At 47.3% G+C, this 20,390-nt stretch overlaps 1 protein-coding gene across 1 annotated transcript; it reads right to left on the bottom strand.

Moving 5' to 3' along the window:
- Positions 1–1,856: 1,856 nt before the first annotated feature.
- On the bottom strand, positions 1,857–19,997 carry LOC123370521 (serine protease 27-like). Its single transcript, XM_045017178.1, has 6 exons — positions 19,699–19,997; positions 9,780–9,806; positions 8,833–8,995; positions 8,350–8,621; positions 2,912–3,081; positions 1,857–2,392 (listed from the first exon to the last, which is right to left on the bottom strand). The coding sequence occupies exons 1-6, from the start codon at positions 19,802–19,804 to the stop codon at positions 2,114–2,116; spliced, it is 1,017 nt and encodes a 338-aa protein (XP_044873113.1). The 5' UTR covers positions 19,805–19,997; the 3' UTR covers positions 1,857–2,113.
- Positions 19,998–20,390: the final 393 nt, after the last annotated feature.

Here is a 20,390-nt window from a genome sequence, read left to right as displayed (position 1 = left end):
ATAGAGCAGCAGACCCATGCTCTACTGAATGGCTTGAGGCGGGGGTGGGAGGGAGCTCGTCTGCCACCCATCCTCCACCGTCAGGCCAGAGCTCTTGACCCAGTTGACCGGGCGAAGGAGGACTCTGAGTAGATGGCCTGGCAGGCCTCCACTCCCACTAGGTCGCCCGGGTCCTGGACCACGAGGAGCACATCGTCGGGGAACACCGACAGGACCAGCCACAACTCCAGCTCACAGAGCACCAACCCCGTCAACCTCCGACAGAGGAGACAGAGGAAGGGCTCGATCGCCAGAGAATACAGCTGGCCTGACAGTGGACAGCCCTGACGTACTCCTTGCCCGAAGCTGACCAGCTCAGTCAGGGTCCTGTTGAGCCAGACCAAACCCTCCGCAGAGGTGTACAGCACCTGGAGAAAACCCACAAACTGGAACCTGAAGCCAAACACCCACAGAGTGCCCAGGAGATACCTGTGATCCATCCTGCCAAACACCTTCTCCTGGGCCAGGGACAGGAGGGTGAACGACAGACCATCCCTACACCCAAGCTCCAAGAGGACCCGGACCAAATAAAGATTATTAAAGATAGAACAGCCCAAGACGGTGTCTCTCTGGTCTGAATGGACCACGTCTGCCAGCATGGACCCCAGGTGCAGCGAGATGCCCTTCGCTATGACTTTGTAATCCGAGCTGAGGAACAAGACGGGGTGCCAGTTCTGAAGGTCGCGGAGGTCCCCCTTCTTGGGTAGCAAGGCGAGCACAGCTCACCTGCATGACAGAGGGAGGACCCCGCTCCCCAAGGACTCAGCCCAGCAGGAGGGCGGTGGATGGCAGGTATGTTAGCCCTAGAATGAGAAAGGCCCTTTTCCCTATAAGCTGAGAAGGAGGTACCTCCGCTCAGCTAGGGACACCAGTGGCGCCTGGGAGATTGGCTGCTTCAGGGTGAGAGGCTGCTCTCCTCCCAGCAGGAGAAACAACCAAACTAAGTGCCTGTCTAGGGAAAGGGCTGACACCCTGGGGTCAACAACAGGACAACACCCCCCAGCCAGGGAGGGGGCAGGGAAAGGTGTCCCCCTTTATTTTGTGTTTGTGAATTTGTTTCTTTTGTCTGGCAGAGGACGCTGGTTGGGCCTGCCTCAGGCCTAGCCAGAGACGATTGATCAATAGCCACCGAGGGGGCGGACAAACACTGAGCAGAGAGGGGCTGATTTACTGCAGGGGGAAGTGCTGATGCCGGCCAGACGGAGGAGGGGCCCTGCCACAGGGTGTAGTGACGGAGGCCAAAGATGGCTTCTCACCTGGCTTATATCTCCCAAAGTTCAAGGAGCTTGTTTCAAGAGGCAGGACGGCCTCAGGGTGTTCTACCTTCCTGGGGCTTCCCGTCCCCCTGCTGCATTGTTTTCATCCCACCAGGTTTAATTTACCTAAGAGAAAGGTAAATAGCTCCCACCTTCATCTGGGCAGGAACTGCTCCTTCCTTTGTCTGGCCACACATTTTCAAAGACAGTATCAATGTGTGTCCATAATTCCCCCATAGTGTTACTACAGACATTTCACAATGACATTCATCACCAGCATGTCATTAGCTCGCAGAAAAGACCTCGCTCCGTACACGCTCCTAATGCAGAAATATCATATGCAATCAGTTTACTCTGTTGCTTATCTGAGCCTCCCTGTTTTTATAGCCCAGTAAATATTTGCAAACGATACTTTGGAAAAGTAAAACCCAGCCCGACCCCAAGGCTGTCTTCTCCCCTACTTGTCAGTGTGAGGTTTGCTTCCACCCCTTGTTAATTTGCTGGGTCTGCCTGCTGCTTGTATGGAAATGGAGGTAAACACACAGTCCTTTCTTTGAGATAGACCTATTTAATAACTCCCCTGCTACACCTGGTTTGAACACATTTTAGTGACCATTAATACCACTTGCGTACATATATCACACAAGGATATGAAAGACCAGACAATTTTTAGTTTTCAAATGATACCTCACAAACATTGTTACAATAGTGTGTCGGGTGTGATTACTGGAGCCTAGTGTCACAGGTGACATGGTCTCCATGCACCAAGGGCGAGGAAGGGCTGGTGTGGGATGGGGACCCAATCTAGGAAGGGGGGGTCACAGGGTCAGCCACAGAAACACAGTGAGGAGAAGGACCCTGAGGATGGTGGCAGAGGGACCAGCCCCAGTTGGAGTCGCGCTGTTTGGGATGAAAGTCACACCAGGCACGTTCGCCTTGATCCAATCGTTGTGGGCATTCAGGCGGTTGTAGACCCCAGGATAACCGGGGGAAACTTTGGTTACCCCATCCACTGTCCTCATCAGGAACCAGCTCGCAATCCCAGCAAGGTACCAGGTCTCGTCCTTCTTACACACCAGGGGTCCCCCGCCATCACCCTAGAGAGTGGGAAAGAAATGCAGTTGGAGGGGAGGGGTCCAGTCTCCATCATCCACAAGAGCCGTGTTGGATTCTCCATCTCATGATGGCTTCACATCCCCACTGGCTGCCTTTCTGGGAGATGCTTTACCCAGACGCAAGCCCCTGGGCTCAGGGAGGGGGGAACCGGGTACAGTTGCGGTCCAGGGTATCCAGGAGGTCAGACTGAATGGACCAACCCTGCTGACTTTATACTCTATGGTCACGTCCTCAAGCCAAGGGGTGTCTGTCTTGTCTAGACACTGGGGAGTGAAGTCAGGATTCAGCTCCTCCATCCAGGCCCACTGTTTGGTGGGTCCCCCTGACACAACACTGCACCAACAGGGACAATGGGCCAGGAAGAATAGGGTCGTCACTATTGGTGGGGGTTGTGCACCACCCAGCAGAAAGAGAACCCTGATCTTTTTTTGGGGGGGGTCTGTGTATTGCCCAGCACAAAGGGGGTCTCCCAATCGCAGTCAGAGTCTAGAGAATCTCACCCAAGCAAAGCCTTTATAGCCTGCTTTGGGCCCGGCACACATCATGTCCTCTTTGACGGGGTTGTCGCCCTCAGGCATTTTTAATGCTTCCCGGATGTGATCGTTGCAGATCGTGGTGTTTACGGTGAGCACCTCCAGCTCCTGCAGCGTCTCCGCTAGGGAAGAATCCACTGAAATGAAAGGCCCGAGGGCTGGGTGACTCATGTGGCGTGAGTGGAAATCACATAAAAAGCTGTCACATTAAGGGTCTAGAAGAAGTTCCCAGCTCTGAGAGAGGAGTGGTGCCTAGGTGGTTAGAGCAGGGGGCTGGTCTCCTGGGTTCTAGCCCCAGACTGGGAGTAGAGTGGGTTGTGGGGTGCAGTTGGCCAACTTTAACACCTGCTAAAGGCAATAACCCCTATTTTAGGGGTTGCTCTGTTCATCTTTTCATCCCTGAACTGATTTAGGAGCTTAAGTCTTATTTTAGACACTTGGGGCCAGATTGTCAAAGGGAGTTGGGCACCTGTGGACACAGGAAGGCACCCAGTGGGATTCTGGAAAGCTCTGAGGCAACTACAAAAGCTGGAGCTTTGCAACAAAACTCTAATGGCGCATCAAAGGGAATTAGGCACCTTACCTGCATGGCTATGCTTGAATACCCCATTAGGAGCCTGGCTGTGCTTTAAGAGCCTAAATCCCTTTGACACCGTGGCCTGTAGATGCATTTGAAAATTCTGCCCTTTGCTTACACAACAATTTGCCCTGATTTGGTTCTCTGAGCAGATGCTGCTCAGATTCAGGCCAGTGCTCCAACTAAGTGTGTAATTTAAAACTGCTTGGTGCCAGCTGCTTGGCTGACTTGGACGCTGCTTCCTGTTGGTCTTCAGCCGGCATCAGTAAATATACAGGTGCCAACTAAACCAAGAGGAGTGGTTGGAAACCCATATTAGGACACACACACCTCAAACATGCACATCCGTTCATTGTGCCAGGAATTAAATCCCCCATAACATAAATAAAAATATTATCCACCAAATTATAATTATTGTTAAGAGCTTTTTGATTTTCATCAGTTAAAATGTTCACAGTTGTGCAAAATGATGGGGTTAAGCTTTTTTCATTTTTATTTATTATGGGGGGAGTGGTCAGGCAATAATTATTTCATGCCAGTAGCGGCTGAGAGTCAAAGAATTAAAGATTTATAACCATTAAAACACAAATTATCAAAATCCCATGTCAAAAAATACAAAGTAAATGGCCTTCAATCAAACTCTAATAAGTTCTCAAACCTCATTATTCTTTGCCTATCTATTAATTTCGATTATTTCCAATAGAAATGGTTTTTGTTGGTTTGTGTATGTAGAGTGAAATCAGCATTGACTTATACACTAATCATTCCAGACCTGTTTATAATGATGCCTGTATAACTGTTCAGCTTGATACCAGTCACCTCTGTGTTCTTGGGGAACCAGGACACAGGATCCAGCCTGTCTGACTCATGAAAGACACCCCCCCGCCCCCACCTCTGCTTGATCCAAAACCAATCAGAGAAAAGACTTGCAGAGAGCAGTGAAGGGTGTTGGGAGACACACCTAGACCCCTCCTGACAAGGGTGACAAGGTTAAGACATCTCCTTTAGCACACAGAATGGAGAGCAGAGAACCGCATTGAACGCTGGGACCAGAAAAGCAGGGAAGCACTGCATCATGGGGGATCTCTGCTCTAGGTGTGAATGAACCTGCCTGCACACACCCAGCTCAGCAGTTATCAGACCAATTCTAATAATGAATCCTTGAATGATATCCAAAGTACTGAAGCAGCCTAATTGCATTTTGAGCTCCCTGGAAGAAACCACCACCCACAGCAAAGACTGATCAGCTCCTATTGTCTAGCCTAAAGAAAACCCTTGAACCATTGTATTTTCTCTACAAAACCCCCTACCTATGCCCAAGTCAGGGTTCTGATGCATAGACCCAAACTCTGCATCGGTTTCACTGGGACTCCATCTTCTCCTGACTGATCGTACTGGGGGCTCCGCCTGTCTCCAGCACTCAGGAGCCTGAGCCACCACCAGCACCTGGGAACCCCGACCGGTTCAAGCCTCGTGGAGTGGGTGAGATCCCTCCTTCCCTCTCTCTCTCTGTGTTTTCTTTTCTACCTCAGGTATTAACCTTTAATAATTTAACTGTTATGTTTGTTTAACCGTCCTTGTGTCGTTATCATTATTATTCAATAAATAACTTTTATGGTTAAGCTGGTTGCTTCCCTCTCTCTCTCTCTCTCTGAACTTTACTCTTTTGTGGTTTTACCTTCCCCGTTCACTCTGCAGCAACGCTTCTTGTACCTAGGCTAAAGATCCCTGCAGCACCCAAAAGTCCTGTGGGGTTTGCTCATCCAGTGGGTTCCTGCCAGTACAATTGTGATGTGAAAATGGGGATAGGGACGTGCTGAACCTGTGGCATATAAGGGTGGCAGCTTGAAAGTGCTGCTTGGCCCAGCCCATTGAGTCCAGGGACATATAAGGGGGTCAGCTTGAGAGTGCTGATTGACCCGATCCACTCAGACTTGCTCTGTCAGTGTGTGTGTGTGTGTGCTCATCCAGTTCTGGGGCTGGAAGAACCCAGCCCAGGGGAACCCAGGTCCTGCAGGGTAGCTCCGTTGGGAGGGAACTTGCAGACAGGAGAAGCAGAGCCCCGTATGAACACACAAGTGACACAAGCAACACATTGATAGAATTACAGAACCCTGCCCCCTCCCCAGGAGATTAACGCTAATAAATGAGCGTACCCCAAAGTAAGGGGCACATCTGGTAACAAGCTACAACTATATAACTGTGTAACAGTACAACCATGGCTGTTTAACCATAAGAGCGGCCGTACCGGGTCAGACCAATGGTCCATCTAGCCCAGTATCCTGTCTTCTGACAGTGGCTGGTGGCGTTCAGAGGGAATGAACAGAGCAGGGCAAATTATTAAGTGATCCATCCCTTTTGTCCAGTCCCAGCTTCTGGGGTTGAGTTCCGCTGCTGAATTGTGTGTTGTGTAGAAGTATTTCCTGTTTCTTTTTAACCTGCTGCCTATTAACGTCATTGGCTGATCCCTGGTTCTTGTGTTACGTGAAGGGGTAAAGAGCGCTTCCCCATTCATTTTCTCCACACCATTCATGGTTTTATACACTTCGTGATGGGGTGTGCACGCCACAGTTGCCCGGCAAGAGCTGGGGGTGGCCAGATGGGCCCATACTACCAATTAGGCTGCAAGCCAGGGAGCTAATTACAAATTAAACAGTAATACGGCACCAGGATCAGATGGAATTCACCCAAAAGTTCTGAAGGAACCCAAATGTGAAATTGCAAAACTATTGACTGTGGTATGTAAATCAGCTTCTGTACCAGATGACTGGAGGATAGCTAATGTGACGCCATTTTTTTTAAAAGACTCCAGAGGCGATCCTGACAATTACAGGCTGGTAAGCCTAACGTCAGCACCAAGCAAATTGATTGAAACTATAGTAAAGAATAGAATTGTCAGACAGAGAGAGGATCACAATTTTTGGGGGGAAGAGTCAACATGGTTTTTGAAAAGGGAAATCCTACCTCACCAATCTACTAGACTTCTGCAAAGGGGTCAACAAGCATGTGAACAAGGGTGATCCAGTAGTTATAATGTACTTATATTTTCAGAAAGCACTTATATTTGATAAGTACTTAAGAAAAGTAAACTGTGATGGGATAAGAGGGGGAAGCAAAGGGTAGTAATAAATGGTAAGTTTTCAAAATGGGGAGAGGTCAATAGCGGTGTCCCCCAGGGGTCTGTACTGGGATCAGTCCTATTCAACGTGTTCATAAATGATCTGGAAAAGGGGGTAAACAGTGAAGTGATAAAATTTGCAGATGATACAAAACTACTCAAGATAGTTAAATCCAAAGCAGACTGTGAAGTGTAACAAAAGGATCTCACAACACTGGGTGACTGGGCAACAAAATGGCAGATGAAATTCAATGTTGACAAATGCAAAGTAATGCACATTGGAAAACATAATCCCAACTATACATATAAAATGATGGGGTCAAAATTGGCTGTTACCACTCCAGAAAGAGATCTTGGAACCATTGTGGATAGTTCTCTGAAAACATCCACTCAATGTGCAGCGGGAGTGAAAAAAATTAACAGAATATTGGGCATCACTAGAAAAGGGATAGATAATAGGACAGAAAAGATCATATTGCCTCTATATAAATCCGTGGTACGCCCACATCTTGAATACTGCGTGCACATGTGGTCGCCCATCTCAAAAAAAAATTGGAATTGGAAAAGTTTCAGAAAAGGACAACAAAAATGATTAGGGGTATGGAACAACTGCCGTGTGAGGAGAGATTAATAAAACTGAAACTTTTCAGCTTGAAAAGAGGCAACTAAGGGGGGATATGATAGAGGTGTATAAAATCATGACTGTTATGGAGAAAGTAAATAAGGCAGTGTTATTTACTCCTTCTCATAACACAAGAACTAGGGGTCACCAAATGAAATGAATAGGCAGCAGGTTTAAAACAAACCAAAGGAAGTATTTCTTCTCACAACGCAGAGTCAACCAGTGGAACTCTTTGCCAGTGGATGCTGTGAAGTCCAAGACTGTAACAGGGTTCAAAAAAGAACTGGATAAATTCATGGAGGACAGGTCCAACAATGGCTATTAGTCAGGATGGGCAGGGATGGTGTCCCTAGCCTCTGTTTGCCAGAAGCTGGGAACGGGCGACAAGGGATGGATCACTTGATGCTTCCCTGTTCTGTTCATTCCCTCTGGGGCACCTGGCACTGGCCACTGTCGGAAGACAGGACACTGGGCTAGATGGACCTTTGGTCTGACTCAGTATTGCTGCTCTTATGTAATTGATGAGGAACAGGCTATCCTGGACAGGAAGAGGCGGGGCCTGAAGAAAGCCAGGTAGGTAGCTAGCAAGAGGGAGCAGGGCAGCTGGTAGGACAGTGACTCGGGGCACTGGAGATGCCAGACAGACAGCTGGTGCAGAAAGACTGTGATTTCCCTCGAAGGTGGACAAACTCAGTGACCTGGACATAGGGCGAAGCCATGGACTGGAAGCAGCAGTGCTGAGAGCGGTCGCATACGGAGAGAAGATGAGGGCAGAGACCACTGAGCAGGGAGTAGCTGAAAGGCTGAGCTAATCCCCAGAGAGACCAGCAAGAGGCACCACAAGCGGAGAGGGAACCGCATCACAGATCTCCATCATATTTGCACCATATACCTGTAATTGTACAACCATAAAACCATGGCTGAATAACGATATAGCTGTACCGGTGACTGTTTAACCATGTAGCCCGGTAACTCACAGTCTGTCCGTGTACATATGACACTGCCTTCTCCCAACCTGTAACCTTCATTTGGTGCTGGGTCCTTTTCATACCCTTCCCTCCCTCTTAAGAGGTAAAAGTTTTACTCACTTTGTGGGGAAATGTTCCCCCAGCCCGTCACCCAGCAGGTGTCCCCAGCAGGCACATGGACGGAGGTGTCAAGGAGACCCACGGGGCTGACGGTGGCCGTGAATGCAATCGGATTCTTCAGCTCCACCAGGGCGATGTCGGCCTGGTGAGTGACATTGTCATAACTGGGATGGAGGATGATCCGCTTCACCAGTGCGAACGCATGGAGGCGGCTCTGACCGAAAATCTGGTTTTCACCCAGCTGTACCCGATACGATGCACTGGCTCCAGACCTGGATGCAAGAAAATCTGATTAGGGAAAAGCCGCCCAGCAATGCCTCACAAGGACAGCTTGCCTGGTGCTGAGATACAGCCGGCTCTGGGGTGGAGCGGCTGGGGAACAGCCACACCACCATGCTGTGCAACAGGAAGCCAGTGAATAGGAAAAGGGAATTTCTCCAGAACAGCTGCAGTCACTGTCTCTGCCCTGCCTGGGGTACTCACTGAGCGAAGCAATGAGCTGCTGACACCACCCAGCTCTCGGAGATGAGCGAACCGCCGCAGATGTGTAAGCCGTTTCTCTGCACGCTGACCTGCCAGGGCCAGGCCCCGGCCTTGGCATCTTGACCACCGAAGATGCGCCCTGAGACCAACTGCTTGCCAGAGACTGGGAGGAAAAGCAGGGAAATATATTATCGCCGGGCAAGGGAGCTAAAGTGCGCAGAGTGTAAATAATTATTAGCATGCCCTGAAGGTAAGAGGGCAAATCCTTCCCTTCCCAGAGGGAGAGAAAGAACCCAGGAGTCCAATATCCCAGACCCCCCTGCTCTAACCTACCAGACCCCCGTCCCCTTCCCAGAGCAGGAGAGAACCCAGGAGGCCTGGCTTCCAGCCACAGTCTGTTTCCACATCTCCAGGGCAGGGAACACTGGTGTGGGGCTGTGGGACCTTGCCTGTGTCATTCCAACTCCCACGAGCACTGTGACACTTTTCGGGGTGATCCACAGTGTCCGAGTTGCAACACTACCCCCTTCTCCCAGCAGGAGGGAGCCCTTGCTGTGCCCACCAGGGGCAATTCTCCCAGCCACCAGCTGCTGGCATCCCAGGCGCTCCGTGAGCCCGGCTCTATCCCTCTGCAGGCAGCAATTTACACACCCGACTCAGTTACACTCCAGCGCCCAGTCCCCTGTCTTCTGCACACCCGCAATGCGCAGCGATCCGCTGCCTCTGTGGAAACAGCACCCCCTCCCCACCGTTCGCTGCTTTCCCCTCACAAACCTCTCATTAACCACCAGTACTTAGACATTATGACAGAATATACCCCTGGGTCTGCTACTGTAATCATCTCTGCACAAAGTTAGCCATGTGAGGTATCGTTTGAAAACTCAACCTAATCCTTATTCCAAATGACCATGGCAGATAAACCTCACATGTTACTGTGGGTGTCTTACCTGCCTGATTCTGACTTGCTGGAGCACCTGTGGAGCAAACAAAGAGAAAAGAAAGACATTATTGTGTGTCTGTGGGGGAGGGAGGTTACACAGTCATTCCTGGTGTCTGACACAATGTGTCCGGGGGAACGGGGGCCAATAGCTTCACCCACAGTTCTGAGGCTCCACCTGTTACGCTTATAAGAAACACATGGGATTTTCTCAGGGGAAAAGGCAATACACTGTAGTGAGGTCGACTGTCTGGCCCCAGACACAGCGGAAGAGGGTGGCTCCACCCCCTCATGGGTGGAGCCCTACCCCCTAGCTCCACCCCCTGGACGCCAAGGGGCGGGGCCGGAAGTATAAAGGCGGGACCCGGAAGCTCAGTCGGGCGCCAGCCACTGGAGAGAGCAGATGCTTCCCCTGAGCTCTCGCGCTGGGAGGTGGCAGCAGGCCTGCAGAGTGCAGACCGCCTGGAGCCCTGGATGACCCGGCCCCGCAGGAGAGAGATGACTGGCCCGGACAACCCGGACCCCTGGATGTCCCAGCCCCGCAGGAGAGAGACGACTGGCCCAGACAACCCAGACCCCTGGATGTCCCAGCCCCGCAGAAGAGAGACGACTGGCCCAGACAACCCGGACCCCTGGATGTCCCAGCCCCGCAGGAGACAGACGACTGGCCCAGACAACCCAGACCCCTGGATGTCCCAGCCCCACAGGAGAGAGACGACTGGCCCAGACAACCCGGACCCCTGGATGCCCCGCCCCACAGGAGAGAGACGACTGGCCCAGACAACCCGGACCCCTGGATGTCCCGGCCCCGCAGGAGACAGACGACTGGCCCAGACAACCTGGACCCCTGGATGTCCCAGCCCCGCAGGAGACAGACGACTGGCCCAGACAACCCGGACCCCTGGATGTCCTGGCCCCGCAGGAGACAGACGACTGGCCCAGACAACCTGGACCCCTGGATGTCCTGGCCCCGCAGGAGAGAGACGACTGGCCCAGACAACCCGGACCCCTGGATGTCCCGGCCCCGCAGGAGAGAGACGACTGGCCCGGACAACCCGGACCCCTGGATGTCCCGGCCCCGCAGGAGAGAGACGACTGGCCCAGACAACCCGGACCCCTGGATGTCCCGGCCCCGCAGGAGAGAGATGACTGGCCCAGACAACCCGGACCCCTGGATGTCCTGGCCCCGCAGGAGACAGACGACTGGCCCAGACAACCTGGACCCCTGGATGTCCTGGCCCCGCAGGAGAGAGACGACTGGCCCGGACAACCCGGACCCCTGGATGTCCCGGCCCCGCAGGAGAGAGACGACTGGCCCGGACAACCCGGACCCCTGGATGTCCCGGCCCCGCAGGAGAGAGACGACTGGCCCGGACAACCCGGACCCCTGGATGTCCCGGCCCCGCAGGAGAGAGATGACTGGCCCGGACCTCCGATTGCCCAAGCCCAGCAGAGCTACTGCTGGCAACTGAGGCCCCCGCCGATCACCTCACCTCACCGGATCAGCAGTCACCCTGGGAGGGGGAGCATGGAAGTGGCCCAGGGGTGGTAGACCCCTGTCTGGCTGCAACGCTGGCAGAGGGTGAGTCAGCGTGTTGCGGCTTGGATCCCCGCTGACGCGGTGACAGACCCCTCCACCACCCTCAGGGCCCTGGGCCGGGACGCAGTGGAGTGGGAGGACCTGCATCCCCCTTGCCACCCAAGCTGTGGGCGACAGTCTCCCCCTCTCTCAGGCCAGCCGAGTGAAGGCCTGAGTTAACTGACTCTGAGGGCAGGTTGGAGCAGAGCAACTTTGTTTACCGCCCTGAACCAGAGCCTGGACTATGTGAATATTTGCTGCTCCACCCGCATGCAGGCTCGAGCCAAGTGACTCTGCTTGCTGCCCCGCCCTGCTCCAGGGCCTAGGCTGACTGACTAGTGCAGCGCCGTCTGAGTGCAGGCTGGAGCCATACTTTGACAGGCCTCGCTGATTTCTCCCACGCACACAGCAAGCGAAGTCCAGGGACCGAGTGAGGTGGACTGGCCCTTCCCGGACCCAGCTGGCAAGGTACCCTGCCTTCAACCTACTACAGCCACGTTTGTTGACGATACAACAATTTGCATATGCATTTAATTGCACCACACACACACTGTTTTGCTAGTCGATGTTATAGTTACCAGTCCAGAATTCGGATCAATCTAGTGGCCAGCTAGGTTGATCACGGGTAGGGAGGCGCCGGGGTCTGTCGGTCGTGACAAGATGCTCCAGTCTTGGCAGGACGAACCCAAAGTTTTATGGCAAGACACCCTGTTTACATAGTGATTTTTCTTCATTGGGACCGATGAGTTTTGCACTGTGATGCTGTCATCAATTGTTGTTTGATGAGTGCTTGGGATTTTTTTATTATTATTTTGGTTTTTTTATTAAGTTTTTAGGGAGTTATTTTACGCTGGGTTTGATTACAGCTATTTTGTCCCCATTGATAGGTGCCTGTCTCAATTTCAGAGTTCTTAATTTGCCCTTTTTTGACATTTCAATAGGGGCTTATTGCAGCCGCCTGACGCCCCTGCGTCAGTTTTTCGGTTCCTTCCTAGAACATCTGGTCTGGTGACGGCCTTTCTTTGCACACACATTCCTTATTCACACACAAACCAAAACTAATTTACACAACATTTTAAACAAGCACATCAAGTTGCAATGCAAACAAACAACTATCATTCCATTCTTTTACTTATTTTAAAATGCTAAGCCTACAACGAAGTGGTGACCCTAAAAGGTCTGTTACTGCCTTGAAATCAGCCCAGACACAGATTCTGACTCATTCATTTTTACCAATGGCACATTAGGCCATTCCTTTCTGCTATTTAAAAAGGATAAAATAAATACAAACATAAAATCCTACTACTACATGTAGAATTCTTGAGTGGGTCATATTTTATTAAACAGTTTTATAGCAATATACTGAGAGTCAATTTGAGCTTGTTGTTTTAATTTAACAAACTTTTTTTTTTTGTGTAACACCACATATAACACATTTCTAACAAGCAAACACAGAACAATATTAACACAACTAGTAATGGGTGAAACATAATAGACTATATGCCCTTAGAGGTCAGGGACCAGCCTATAAAAACGTCGTACCAGTGGGGTTTTTTAGATTTAGCAATTTTTAGCATGTCTTTATTTGCATGTAATATTTGAATGACAGGCTTTTTAAATATTTTTTTGTATTTGTTGTAAAATCTGAGTCACCTTTGGTTTTGACAAGTGATTAGTTAGATCATGCTCATTTAGGGCAAGGGTAACAGAAATTAACCGGGGTGTCGATTACAGTGCTTTGTGAGTTTTTAATTTTTGGTAAATAGTACGTGTGATTGTTAGTTTATAATACACGGGCATTATATTTACATTTATTTATTGGGGGTTGGCTAATACTTGCATCCTCCTAAAATACTGTTTCCCAGGATGTAACACATGCGCATTGTTCATTGTACAAACCACGTGTCACGTTTTTTAGTTTGTTTTATACACATTTCCAATGATGTGTTTTTCCTGCATGGTTTTGTGGTGACAGGTAGGGACAAGCACATCCATTTTTGAGAGCTTTACTTCATACGCACTTAGGTATCCAATAATTTTAATTTTTTTTTAGCCCACTGACCCATAATCCGGGGTAGCCAAAAGGATTCCATGGTCAATTTTGAGAGTGGGCTTACTTTTTATATTTTCGTTTTTACAGACTGTTGGTGAGCAATTTTAACAATACTTCACCTAATAACAAATCAGGCTTAACCATGCTGGAAACATATTGCATCCATTTATATTTGTAGGTGTTAAACAAGGACCTTTTTTGTTGTTTTAAAAGACGTGTTAACACCCGAACATTCCCAGATATGACCCAAAATATTTTGTGTTTAAGTGGTACTCAACTAAGAATTTGCATTTTAGTACATTTTATGGCCAAGGCAGTTTTATTTTTTATTTTTGTTGTTTATAGAGCAGCCAAGAGGTGGCGTTTAGCCACCGCCACGTATTTTATGTTGCTTTTAGGTTTTTTAGACTTATTCGTACCAAATTTGTAGTAGTATTTACCTGCTTGTGAATGAGACTATCTTGCAGTTGTGACAAGGAACGTAACTTATTTTGAATTACCTTTAGGTCTATAGTATTTATAATTTTTGCTTTAAAACCATTTTTTTTAATATGGTGTTAACTACATTTTGTTTTGCTTGGCCATTGGAGGGTTGATGTGTTATTATTTAGGTTGTTATAATAGGAAGGGCAGAGGGTGAACATTTAGGTTTTACTTTAGACACGTTTAACTGAGTCCAATTTATACCAGGTTTTATTTTTACTAATAGTGGATTTAATGAGACTTTTACTGGATCACTTTGAGTCACAAACAATTTTGTCTATTTTTTATTTTAATTGGGGAACCTTTTTGAATGCATAGTTTTTGGTCCAGGTTTTGGTGCACGTGTCCGGGAACCATAGGTTCAATGTACCATGGGATATTGGATAGTATCCCACAATAACTGCTAGCATTGTTCCTGTCTTAACAGGCTTATTTTACTGACATGGTAATTGTGAGCGTCTGGAATTCCAGGTGATATTCCCAGAAAGACCTTTTATTTTAACCCCTGTTTTTCAGTGGTTTGGTATTTTTGTAGTGTTTATAAGGTGAACTTTTAGTTCCATTTTTTTTTTTTTGCATACATATTGGTATTTTTTAAGAGTTTTAAGATTTGGCTAGCGTTTTTATTATACCATTCCATGAGGATTGCCGGATTACGGGTAGGAATCCATGATTGGTTGGCGGGGAGTGAATTATTCCTTAAATATCGGCTTATAAGGACGGCTGCATCTTCTCCCATAATTGCTCTAATTATCTGGGCACTAAAAGTTCCCAGAAGCAGGTGAAGCCAGACCTTACACCGGAGTCTCATTTTCTGTGGATTAAAATTGTGGTGGTTAAGCAGCGCCTCGTGCTCAGGTTCTGGGATGTCCTTTTCTAAAAGCGACAGAGTCCTGTGGCACCTTATAGACTAACAGAAATAAGGTGCCACAGGACTCTCTGTCGCTTTTTACAGATCCAGACTAACACGGCTCCCCCTCGGATATTTTTCTGCAAAGAATTTAAACATTATTATGTATGTAAACAATTTAATTTGTGAAACGTGTTCCCACTTGGGGTTTTTTATTTTTATTTTTTAATACTCTATACCAATGGGCTGAGGCGGTCCACTATGGGGTTAGGGCCTATCCGTTTTGATTCCAGTGAGTGACCCATTTTTTTTATTTTAAGGTACACAACCTGGTTCCCTGTTTCTTACAGGGCTGCTTTTGTGGGCTTTTGTTTCTGAATTTTATTGTTTATGTGTCTGATTAACCCTATGCTGGAGGGTGGTTTTATTTTTTTGTAACTGTTTGAGCCATTGAAAATAATTGTGCTGGGTTATATTAGAGCAGCTTTTTTTTTTTTTTTTTTTTTTACTCTGTACCAGGTAACTAGGATTAATTATTAGGCACATTGGACGTCCAAACAGAATTTGAAAGGGTTGAATTTTTGTTTTTAGTTTATTACTGCTGCGGATGTCAGCCAAAGTCAGAGGCAGTTTATTCAGCCAGGTTTTTTTGTGTGTGATTTACTACCTTTTGGAGCGCTTCCTTCATAGTGCAATTCATGCGCTCTGCTTGGCCTGAGGACTGAGGCCGGTGTGGTATATGGAGCTTTTGTTCCATTCCCAAGACTTGTATTATTATCGTAAAGATTTTTTCCCCCATTGTCAGAATTGATTATTTCAGGGGTGCCATATTTACATACTAGCTTATTAAAGAACTTTTTGGCTACCACCCTGGTGCTGTTATTTTTAGTAGGAACTGCCTCCGCCCATCCTAAAAAGGAATTAATTATTACCAATAAATTCTGGAATTCTTCCTTTTGGCAATTTATTAATAACATTAATTTGAACCCTGTGCCATGGCTCAAGCCTTTGTTGGTGCATCATGGGTTTCATAGACTCATAGACTTAAGGTTAGAAGGGACCATTATGGTCATCTAGTCTGACCTCCTGCACAAGGCAGGCCACAGAATCTCACCCACCCACTCCTGTAACAAACCTCTGACCTATGTCTGAGTTATTGAAGTCCTCAAATCGTGGTTTGAAGACCTCAAGGTGCAGAGAATCCTCCAGCAAGCATCGCACACAATTTCGCACTCATATTTTAACATTATTTTTATACACTTTTATTTTGCTATTTGCTTTACCCTTTTTAAACTCCCTTCCATTTTTTATGCATAAACTGATGGACAATATTAAGTAACTCCTGATTTTCTATTTTTTTTTAACTTGGTTAGGGAGGTTTGTAGTGCGTTTAGTTGGCTTAGATGTGTTAGCACAGATAGATAGATAGATAGATAGATAGATAGATACCAGTTGTAACCATCTATCTATGTCATGCTGTCAGGCTATTGTATCTACCCAATTATGCCAGGTGGCCTCCAAACCCGTTCCTTTACTGTGTGCCATTACATGTCGCACCTTTAACTGTTTAGGGTTCTTTGCTACCCACTGGTAAATTTATTTCCATTCCTATGAATATACAATATTCTTTTTATTTGCTGCTTTTTACCCATTCCTATGCCAATCACGTATCCAAAACTGTATCCCCTTCACACAAAAATCACTGCCAGCATAAATATACACAGGCCGTGGGGAATTTTCATATTGCCTTAAAACCTGATCAATTGTGTGGAGCTCGGCATGCTGGGCCAATCCATGGTCTAGATGTCCCTGAATGACTTCTTCTTCTTCTAAGTTAATGGCAGCGTATTTTTTAATTTGTGGTCTAAAAAAATGTAATTCTTTTAGTAGAACTTTTAAAGAGTGGGCGTCAGTTGGGGGCCGCATTTTTACCAGTGCCCTTACCTTCCTTTGATTTACCCGTTCTTTTTTTTTGTTCAACGACCATGCTCAGGTATGTAACGTGAGGTAGCATCAGCTGAGCCTTGTCTAAGGCTACTTTGAACTCTGTTTCCTGAATTAGTGCCAAAATATTTTCTGTTAGTGTTTGAGTTTGTGCCTCAGTTTCCCTAAATATTAAAATGTCATTTACATATGAAAACACAAAAGGCCTTTCTTGTGGACTCAACTGGTGTAGCAAATCAACAACATGCCGGTGGGCAATAGCCAGGCTGTTGTGATATCCCTGGGGCAACCGACAACAGGTCCATTGTTGCTCCTTTATTGTACAGGCAAACCAATCTTGTGAGTCCCGATGTAGGGGGATGGCAAAGAAACAGTTGGCAAAATCAATAACTGAGAAATATGTAGATGCGGCTTGCACTTTTTGTACGACCTGTGTCATATCAGCCACAATAGGGCCATAGGGATGGTGCCCTTATTGATTCTTCTATAATCAATTGTTAAACGCCAGGATTGGCCGTCTGCCTTTAGCACTGGCCACACAGGGGAGTTAAAGGGTGACTTCGTTAGTGGTATTATTTAAAAACAAAACAAAAACCAATTTATTTTAAATATACAAAGCAGAGTTTTACAAGCCAGGAGTGTTGGTTTAGGTTCTAAACACTCCACATATTTACACAATATCCTTGTACACAGCTGTACCTAGATTACATGTGGATACATTTGGGGGCAGTTCAGTTCCAATTGAAACCCCTTGTGTTTTTTTAGCAAATTTGACTAACATGTTCATAGTTAAATGATTCAAAGCAGATTGTCTTTTTGCCTGGCTTATTTACAGACAATCCTTCGGAAAAGGGCCCATTTTCCCTGCAGAATGGCTGCAAAGAAACCAAGACATTTTTGTATAATCCTTTTTTTTTAAATATCTTTACGAAGTTGAACTGCTCAATTCCCTCCAGCCTCTTCAGAGGTAACGTCTTATTTTTTTTTTAAGAAATTACTTGCTTATTTTTTTTAACTGACACCTTTATTGATTCAGCTATTTCCATTCCCAGTATCGTTTCAGGGATCTGCCTGCACTTCCTCCGTTTCTTACTCCTGCCATTAGGCCCTCTGGGCCACCAGCTTGTTTTCCAGTCTCTTTATCTGTTGCCTGCCTGCTCGTCTGGGCCTGATCCTGCTTTCCTCGCTGAGCCGTCCCTTTTCATGGACACGGGCTTTGTTCCGCTCCCAATTTAGCCAGGAGGGTGGGCTCCTTAATTAGCCTCCACCCCTCCTGGTCCCTTTTCTTAACCATTTTTTTTTTAAATTGTGAAATCACAACACTATCCCACACTCCTATATCCTTCAGAGTGAGGTCCTACAGAAATCTACTCATTTGCCCACGTTTGTGCTGGGACTTACATAACACAGTCTATACCCACTAACAACTCTGCCTGACAGAGCCGGACGGGGGAACGCTAATCCCCCTACCTTTGGGGCTCGAGCCTGCTATGACTGAGGGTATATTCACCTAGGCAATTTTCCCTGACAGATGAGTAGGAGCGAGGACTCTGATTCTCCCCCTGAGGGCCTGGCACCTCTACGACCAGGGGTGGATATACCTAGACAGTTTGTATAGATCTTATTTGTATAGTTTTCCCCGCCAGCCGGGTCGGAGTGAGGACTGTAATGCTCCCCCTATTGCCCAGCACTTCTATGACTCGGGGTGTGCACACCTGAATGATCGATCACTTGTTACGTATGGAATACCTGTTAGCAGTATTTAGCAGTATTTTCAACAATTACAGTGCATGTCTTCGCCCTTTCGTAATTCTCCAGCAAAAATGTTATGCTTGTAAGAAGCACACAGGATCTTTTTCAGGGGAAAAGGCAATACACCACGTTGATTGAAGATACAATTAGCATATGCATTGAATCACACCACACACACACACACACACACTCTATCTCACCAGTTGATATTATGGTTACCAGTCCAGAGTCCGGATCAATCTAGTGGCCAGCGAAGTTGATCACGGGTAGGGAGGAACCGGGTTCTGTCGGTCACGACACGATGCTCCGGGGAAGTCTTGGCAGGACGAACCCAAAGTTTTATGGCAAGGCACCCTGTTTACATAGTGATTTTTCTTCATTGGGACCAATGAGTTTTGCACCATGATGCTGTCATCAATTGTTGTTTGATGAGTGCTTGGTTTTTAAATTGTTCTTTTTATTTTTTTGTTTTTTTAAATAAAGTTTTTTAGGGAGTTATTCCAGGCTGGGTTTGATTACAGCTATTTTGTCCCCCTTGATAGGTGCCTGTCTCATTTTCAGAGTTGTTGATTTGCCCTTTTTTGACATTCCAATAGGGGTGTGTTGCAGCCTCCTGGCACCCCTGCGTCTGTTTTTTGGTTCCTTCCTAGAACATTCGGTCCAGTAATGGCCTTTACGCTTATGTCTTAACACGCACATTCCTCATTCACACAAAACAAAACTAAATTACACAAAACATTTTATACAAAAACATGAAGTTGCAATGCAAAAAACCAGCAACAATAATTCCATTCCTTTACTTATTTTAAAATGCTACAACAAAGTGGTGACCTTAAAAGGTCTGTTACTGCCTTGAAATCAGCCCAGACACAAATTCTGGCTCATTCATTTTTACCAATGGCACATTAGGCCATTCCTTTCTGCTATTTAAAAAGGGTCACATACAACCAGAAAATCCTACTACTACACACCCACTCTCCTGAAGCAGCCCTGCTATCCACAGCAACAGCTAAAAGTCTTAGTAGTGTCGCTATTCAACTCACCATCTGTAGGTTCCAGAGTTAACAATCCTCATTGATCTGAATGGGGTGGCTCAGGAGTGAATGCAGAAATAGGGGCTAGATGGGAGGGGTATCTATGAAGCGTGAAGGTGTTGGATCCTCCTGTTATTCACTAGCCCAGTTCCCTTCTCCCCAAGCCAGTATCTCTCTCCCCTCCCCATGGGAGGTAGGGCCCCGTCTCCCAGCTCCACTCCATCCCACACTCACCCTGCACCAGGCTCATCGCCAGCAGTGCCGTGGCCAGGAGGGAGCAAACATGCCCCATGATCCATCCTCGCCTGATCCTGTCTTGGCCAAACCCAGCTGGATCCATCGCTCCGACCAAAGCCCAGATGGGGAACGAATGTGGCAGAGCAGATTTTTATAGACAAGACTTCTGCCTCCACCCTTCCCAGATCTAGAGAGAACAGTTGTGACCGATCCCACAATGAGCTACTCAAGGAACTAAGTGCAGCTAAATTCTGCACTCAAACAGGGTGCGACTGTTTTCGTTCTGCTCTATCCGGAATTTCCCCAGTATGGATGTCCTGGAAACCAACCAAAAAGTGCAATGATCAAGGTTTTCATTTCACTGTTTTATTATCAGCCGAATGTGCCAAGAACTGCTGGCCAAGGACAGTGCCATGGTACAGCTAAGGTTGTAATGGGAAGAAGATTAGCATGAGCGGGTTCATAGATTCTAAGGTGAGCAGGCACCATTGTGATCAGTCGCACCCCTGGTATAACACAGGCCAGAGAACTGCTCCCAATTAACTTATAGAGCAGAGATTTTAGAAAAAAACACCGATCTTGCTTTAAAAAATGTCAGTGAGGGAGAACCTACCACAACCCTGGGTATGTTGTTCCAAAAGTTAATTACTCTCACTGTGAAAAATGTGCAATTTATTTCCAATCTGAAT

The sequence above is a fragment of the Mauremys mutica genome, chromosome 4 (assembly GCF_020497125.1).
Source record: "Mauremys mutica isolate MM-2020 ecotype Southern chromosome 4, ASM2049712v1, whole genome shotgun sequence".
NCBI classification, from domain to species: Eukaryota; Metazoa; Chordata; order Testudines; family Geoemydidae; genus Mauremys; species Mauremys mutica.
This window is presented reverse-complemented; position numbering and strand designations above follow the sequence as displayed.